We start from the raw sequence: 7,933 nt of genomic DNA, 5'->3' as shown, positions 1-7,933 counted from the left end.
GGTCCGTCGATGGGAGATCGGAGCAAGATATAGGAGTTGGTTTTGAGATGTAACGTCAGTTCGGGTTCGACCATTCTGATAGAATAAAGTCCGAGGGATCACAAACCAGAGGGGCGTTAGTTGACACAAACGCGAGAAATCCGACCTGAAACGCATTTCTCGCCGCCCGTTCCGCTGGCCATCATGCTACCGACCGTTGAGGCCCCCCGAGATCGTCGGAACCATTATCTCCTTGACAGATTTAGTTACCATGTATAACTCTTGTAATATAAATACAGAGGTGGATCTTCTCATTAGGGGGCATATTCTCGTTTTTACACACATACTTCACACTCTCAGATCTGTAATCATTAAAGCTATTCAAATTCTCTTAAGATTGGCTCGGGTTCGAGACAAAAGGCTCTCGGGTTCGAGACAAAAGGCTCCAAGCTGGACCAATTAGCTATGTTCCACAATTATCAATCAAGGCTATCTCTTCTCTTGCTCTTTACGAATCTTTGCTTGCTGTTGCTTATTTCATTACTTTATCAACATATTACACCATGTATCCTTTAACCGCGTATAAATTCGATTGTTACCTTTTTAAGGGGTAACTAGTTTGGCACCCACCGTGGGGCCAAGGATAATAGTGGTGGTTTGTTTACAACCCTACTTTCACTTATTCTATTGATCTTTGTGATTTCAGGCTTGCTTCAACATGTCAAACCTTAGCCAATCAATCCATTTGAACAACGATGATTCAAGTCACCACGACAAGAACCTCAACAACGGGGTACCAGCAAATGACCTACCCCATATTTACCCAAATGGCGGCCTTCCCGTCGATCCAAATGCCGTCAATTCTGATGATGCTATTGCTAATGGCACCCAACACATTGATAGGGCGTCTGTCCGAAAGACACCCGATGATGCGGGGGAAGAAATTAATTTACATTTGATTTTTAATGTGTGGCAGGAACAACAAATGGCTATAGCCTAACTCCAAAGGAAGAACAACGGCACTTGAACAGCCGAGCCGAACCAAATCAATGAACTGGTCTGTGGGGGAGACAGAGTAATTAACAATTACAATGGGTCAGGTTCTAACGGGCCATCCGAGGTCTTGAAAATGCTCGAGGCACTAGCCAAACGGATCGACACCAATGAGAAGAAGGTAGAGAACTACAACTCTTGAGTGGACCAGATCCCCGGAGCCCCACCAATTTTATCCGGGCCGGATTCCAAACGTTATATCCGGAGGCCTTTCCCGCCAAGTGCAGCCTCGAAGTTAATCCCGAAGAGGTTTAAGATACTGGATATCCCTAAGTATGATGGAACAACGGATCCGCAAGAACACGTGACTTCTTATACCTGCGCCATAAACGACAATGATCTCAAAGAATACGAAGTTGAGTCGGTGTTGTTGAAGAAGTTCGGCGAGACGTTATCTAAGGGGCAATGACATGGTATTGTATGTTACCCGAACACTCTACTAACTCATTTGAGATGCTTGTAGATGCTTTTGTGAAAGCTCATGATAGGGCTCGAAAGGTCCAAGCGAGGAAGGCTGACATATTCAGAATAGCCCAGAAGGATAACTAATTACTCTTCGTAATAAGGTTTCAGAAGGAAAGAATGTTGTTGGTCCCGGTTTCTGATGAGTGGGCAGCCCAAGCTTTCACTAAGGGACTCAATCCTCATAGCTCTGCCACCTCATTCAAACTAAAGGAGGATTTGTTGGAGTATGAAGGGCTGATGCCCATAAAAGGTACGTGTCCAAAATTCGAGTGGAAGATTATCAGCTCGAGCTTCCCCCAGTTTCGGCAGGTCGAAACAAAAATATGGAGAGGCTAAAAAGGGTGATGGAAACAGAGGTGAAACCCTCGAAGGATAGGTATCAGCCATACGACCAGCCTGATAGGTCCAGCTTTAGGACAGATAGAGGAAGAATTGGTCACAACCATAATTTGGTAAGAAATGACAGGCGAAATGATCACGGTTCTGGAAGCAGGGTTTGCTATTCAAGAGTAACCCCGTTGGGGCATCCGACACCGACAAGAAGAGTCGACGCTGCTGGTATTGTCTCTGCTATTGGCCATATTAAGGATGCGAGGTGACCAATTCCACTTCGGACCGACTTTGCCCAACGAAATCCGAACATAGTATGCGACTATCATGGGACTCATAGCCACCGAACCAAGGACTGCCGACAACTAAGGGATGAGGTCCCTCGGTTATTAAAGAACAGACACATACGTGAATTCTTGAGTAACCGAGAAAAGTGTTATTACAAAAACAGGGAAGCAAATAAGAAAGCTGAACCGGCGGAACCCCTGCACGTGATCAACATGATTATCGGAGGAGTAGAAATTCTCTGAGGTCCAATGATGAAGAAAACAAAGGTCACGATCACTCGGGAAAAGAGAACCAGAGATTATATACCGGAGGGATTCATTTCCTTCAGTGATGAAGACGCGGAGGGCATCATTCAACCTTACAATGATGCTTTGGTAATCTCTGTTCTTATAAATAAATCTCATGTTAAACGTATTTTGATTGACCCAGGTAGTTCAGCCAACTTTATCCGTTGGAAAGTAGTGGACCAGCTGGGTTTGTTGGAGCAAATTCTACCGCCAGCCCGGGTCCTCAACGGGTTCAACATGGCATGTGAAACTACGAAGGGAGAAATTACCCTGCTGGTGAACACCGCTGGGATTGTTCAACATACAAACTTCTACGTCATTGATGGTGAAATGAGGTACAAAGCTTTATTTGGCAGACCATGGGTACACAACATGAGGGCAGTGCCCTCAACTTTAAATCAGATGCTAAAATTTCTGACCCTGGAGAGAATAAAATCAGTCTGTGAAGAACAACCGGTAGCAAAAGAAATGTTTGCGGTCGAAGAAGCAACTCCAGCACCGAAATCACCCGCACCCAAGGATGCTAAAGATTTGAACAAAGGGAAAAGTACCAAATAGCAATCAAAGGACTGGGACCTAGTCGGAACTGAAGACGAGGAGAAGATGGACTTTGAGGAAGATGACTTCGGCGTTCCGAGATCGTTCGTGCTACCAGATGAATCGGATGCAACCAAATCGACTGTGGAAGAATCGGAACAAATTATCTTGTTCGTTCACCTACCCGATAGAAAGGTATACCTGGGCACGGGGTTGGCCCTGGAGCTCAAGCGCAAATTAATTGAATTTCTTCAAGCTAACACCGATTTTTTTGCATGGTCCCATTTAGACATGACAGGTATTCCACTGGAAGTGACGATGCACAAGCTAAGTCTTGATCAGAACTTCATCCCGGTGAAGCAGAAACGAAGACTGATGGCCGAGGTCAAACATAAATTAGTCAAGGAGGAGGTAACAAAGCTTTTAAAAATTGGTTCCATCCGGGAACTTAAATAACCGGACTGGCTAGCTAACGTAGTAGTTGTGCCTGAAAAAGCTAATAAATTCATATATGTGTAGATTATAAAAATTTGAACAAAGCATGCCCTAAGGATTCCTTTCCTTTGCCTAACATCGATCGAATGATTGATGCAATGGCAGGCCATGAAGTGCTATGTTTCCTCAACGCTTACTTCAGGTATAACCAAATTCGGATGAACCCGAAGGATCAAGAGAAAAATTCTTTCATAACTAAATATGGGAATTACTGCTATAACATAATGCCATTCGGACTAAAAAATGCTGAAGCAACTTACCAACGCCTAGTTAATCGAATGTTCAAAGAACAGTAGCGAAAATGATGGACGTTTATATTGACGATATGCTAGTTAAGTCCCTGGAAACAGAGGACCATTTAAAGCATTTGTAGGAAACTTTCAATAGACGGCGCCAATACAATATGAAGTTAAACCCCGAGAAGTGCGCCTTTGGAGTAGGTTCAGGCAAATTCTTGGGCTTTATGGTGTCAAATCGGGGAATCGAAATTAACCCAAAAAAAACCAAGGCTATTGAAGACATCAAAGTAGTTGACAACTTGAAAGGAGTACAAAGGTTAACCGGGAGGATTGCGGCCTTGAGCAGGATTATCTCTCGGTCTTTGGATAAGAGCCACCAGTTCTTTTCTTTGTTAAAGAAGAAGAATGACTTCTTCCGGACACCGGAGTGTCAACGAACCTTGGAAAAATTGAAGAAATACTTGTCAAGCCCACCTTGCTGCACACTTCAAAGGCAGACGAACAGCTGTATTTGTACCTGTCAGTGTCGGAGGTCGCGGCAAGTGGCGTTTTGGTCCGAGAAGAAGGAGTTACGCAATTTCCAATTTATTGTATGAGTAGAACTTTGGGGGATGCGGAGAAACGTTATCCTCACTTAGAAAAAATAGCTTTGGCTTAGTTAAGTGCATCTAATAAACTAAAACCTTATTTTCAATGTCACCCAATATGTGTAGTGATCACATATCCATTAAAAAAGTCACGCATAAACCGGAGCTGTCTGTTAGGTTAGCAAAATGGGCAGTTGAGATCTGTGGTTACGACATCGATTATAAACCTAGAACGGCTATAAATTCTCAAATCTTAGCAGACTTCGTGGCAGATTTTGCACCCGCAATGGTTCCCAAGGTAGAAAAAGAGCTTTTGTTAACCTTGGAAAAAACCTCGGAGATCTGGACCCTGCACATAGACGGAGCATGGAACGTGAAAGTGTCCAGACTTAGAGTAGTTCTTAAATCCCCTGCGGGCGATATTATTCGTTAGTCAGGAACTCTAAAATTAACTAACAATGAAGCTGAGTATGAGGTTATGATTGCAGGTTAAGAGCTAGATAGAAGCTTAGGAGCTAAAACCATTGAAGCAAAATGCGACTCACTTTTGGTCGTCAATCAAGTAAACGGGGTCTTTGAAGTAAAAGACGAAAGAATGCAAAAATACTTGGAGAAAATCCAAATGGTTTTACATCGGTTCAAAGAATGGACCATGCAGCATATGCCTAGGGAGCAAAACATCGAAGCCGATGCATTGGCCAACTTGGGTTCATCGGTAGGAGCGGAGGAATTTAATTCGGGAACGGTTGTTCAACTAATGAACTCTGCAGTAGAAAGCAGCCATGCTGAGGTAAACACAACTAGCTTGACTTGGGACTGGCACAATAAGTACATTGACTATCTCGAAGATGGGAAACTGCTCACAGATCCTAAGGAATCTAGGGCTCTTCGAACCAAAGCGGCAAGATACTGCCTGGTCAAAGGCAGATTGTATTTTGTTGGCCCTTTGGCTAGATGTTTGGGGCCCGAATAAACCAATTACGTCATACGCAAAGTCCATGAAAAAACTTGTGGAAACCACTCCGAAGCAGAACAGTTGGTTCGAAAATTGATTCGGGTAGAATATTAGTGGGATCATATGGAAGAGTATGCAAAGAACTTCATTCGAAAGTACGATGGATGCCAAAGGCACGCTCTGATGATCCATCAATCGGGGGAACTGTTACACCTGGTATTATCTCCATGGCCGTTCATGAAGTGAGGGATGGACATTGTCGGCCCTTTACCTTAGGTACCAAGTAAGGCTGGATTCATACTGTTTATGACTGACTATTTTTCTAAGTGGGTTGAAGCGCAGGCTTTTGAAAAAGTCTTCAGAGAAAACGAGGTCTTTAACTTTTTCTACGACCATATCATCTGTTGGTTCGGTATTCCAACCGAAATCACATGCGACAATGGCCGGCAGTTCATAGGCAATAAAGTCAATGATTTCCTTGAAGGTTTGAAAATCAAAAAGATAATGTCAACTCTGTATCATCCAAGTGCGAAGGGCAAGCGGAGTCAACAAACAAAAAAATTATTCAGAACCTAAGGAAACGGTTGGATGAGTCCAAGGGCATGTGGAAAGAAGTTTTTCCGGAAGTACTTTGGGCTTACAAAATGACCTCGAGGTCGAGCACCGGTGAAACACCATTTTCGTTGGTCTATGGCGCGGAGGCTTTGATTCCTGTAGAAGTTGGGGAGTCGAGTTTGAGATTCAAGTATGCAATGGGAGAATGGAATGACGAGGCTATGGCTGTGAAGCTGGACTTAATGGATGAACTTTGCGAAACGGTGGTGGTCCGTTTAGCAACAAAGAAGCAATAGATGAGAAGATACTACAATCAAAGGGCAAATCTTCGGCACTTCCAAGTCGGGGACTTGGTCCTTCGAAAGGTCACTCTGCACACCAAAAACCCCAATGAGGGGAAGCTGGATCCGAATAAGGAAGGACCATACAGAGTAACCGAAATAACTGGTAGAGGTTCATACCAGCTTGAATTAGAAGATGGCCAATAGTTGCAAAATAATTGGAACGTGGCACACTTGAAAAGATACTAAGTCTAAGGTATGAATCGCTCACCCTACGTGAACTCTTTAATAATACTCGCTTAACCCTTGCAGGTACAAACCGGAGCAAAGTTAAAGAGGCTAGAATTAGGTCTGAAAACATGTGTTGCACTCTTTTTCCCATAGCTAGGTTTTGTCCCGAAGTGGGTTTTCTGGTAATGATGCAACAATGAACAACGTGTTACTTTCATATCATAGAGAAGCCAAGCACTGGGGACTGGAGACTGCCCAACATCAACAAATGGTGTTCCTCTTCTCATACTTCGAACACAAACAATAGGGGACTATCATACCCTCGACAGATTCGAGAAAGCTCAACGAGGCCAAGACTTTTGTTTTTTTTGAACTTTCTGCACTAGGATCTATTGTAAGGGCCAAACGATCAAATGAATCTTGCCCGGTTAGTTTATTTTCTATGGCAAAAGCAGAAAACCAAATTAGTTTCCCCTAGATCGCTGTACGATACAAGTATATGTAACGAGAAGAGCACTTCGATTTAAACCCGCGTAAATTATAACATTACGTGAATACTTCACATGTATGACTTATTTTATCTTCGAAGCTCACGAGCAGCCCTCGATTAGGGACTACCGTCACGAAATAAACGAACAAAATGAAGGCGTTAAAGTTTCAAGTGAACTAAGACTAATTTAAAGACTCTTAAGTCTAAAAAGGTTGAAAATTTCAAACCATATGCCAGAAGTGGTTTGGAGAGGTCTCAATTCACAAGCATAAAAACGAGGTACTTATATATAGTCATCGGTAGGAAAAAGGCTCGGTGCACGACGAACCTATTTTAACTTAAAAGTTGGTTCCATTAAAGCAAGATCTTTCCATTAAAGAAAAAGCTTATTAAAAGTTTATTCAAGGTCGAGCCCAATTTAAATTCAGATAAAACACCGGTCCCAGTCTGTTCATCTCCCTTCGATCAAATATTGACTATCAAATATTGATTAACTGTCGAAAGCGGAAAGATGATTGAGAAAGTAAACATCGATGAAATGGAAAACTTCATTACATGTATACAAAAGGGCCGAGAAAAATGACCTTGGCTGAATTACAAAAAACAAAATACATTTGCTTAAGGGCCTATCTAGTCCTCCGAAGAGGAACCCAAGTTATCAGAGCCAAGACCCTCGGGATCATCTTTTGAGTTGTCCCTTAGGAATGCTTTCCATTCCTTAGCCTCAACTGCCTCGGCCTCCTCAATCTTCATGGCAATACCATCGATTCCATCCTGAACTTCTTCCAGAGTGGGCCTTCGGGTATTCCACTTCACATACTCAACCTTTAATATAGAGCGAGCATTAGCCGCTTCAGTATCAGCCCTGAACTAGTCCCTCTTGGTTAAGGCTTGTTGTAATAGGCCCATCAGCTCGGCATTTAAGTCCATTGAGGTCTCGGGTAGCATGTGTTAGACCTTGGAAAATTTGGCCTCGTTTGCATTATAAGTAAACTAACGTAAGACCAAAGTGGAAATGAATCCCTTACAAGGTTAAGGAGCCCTTACAAGGTTAAGGAGGATATCTAATAATTCTAAGTATGTACCTTAAGGTTTCAGAGTTAAACGAATCGGCGGAAGCAAGTTCGTTGAAGGTTAGGATTGGTGTCATGTTTTGGGAAG

The 7,933-nt window shown here is 43.0% G+C and overlaps 1 protein-coding gene across 1 annotated transcript; it reads left to right on the top strand.

The window, feature by feature from the left end:
• Positions 1–2,366: 2,366 nt before the first annotated feature.
• LOC132624244 (uncharacterized) lies at positions 2,367–2,960 on the top strand. The gene has a single exon (XM_060339049.1). It carries the CDS (start codon positions 2,367–2,369, stop codon positions 2,958–2,960), a length of 594 nt encoding a protein of 197 aa, XP_060195032.1.
• Positions 2,961–7,933: the final 4,973 nt, after the last annotated feature.

This window comes from Lycium barbarum, chromosome 12 (genome assembly GCF_019175385.1).
Source record: "Lycium barbarum isolate Lr01 chromosome 12, ASM1917538v2, whole genome shotgun sequence".
NCBI lineage: Eukaryota > Viridiplantae > Streptophyta > Magnoliopsida > Solanales > Solanaceae > Lycium > Lycium barbarum.
Note: the sequence above shows the minus strand (reverse complement) of the source record. Positions and strands in the feature narration are given on the sequence as shown.

Coding starts and splice junctions, on each gene's coding strand:
- LOC132624244 (XM_060339049.1), top strand. CDS start 2,367: ATGAAGAAAACAAAGGTCACGATCACTCGGGAAAAGAGAACCAGAGAT.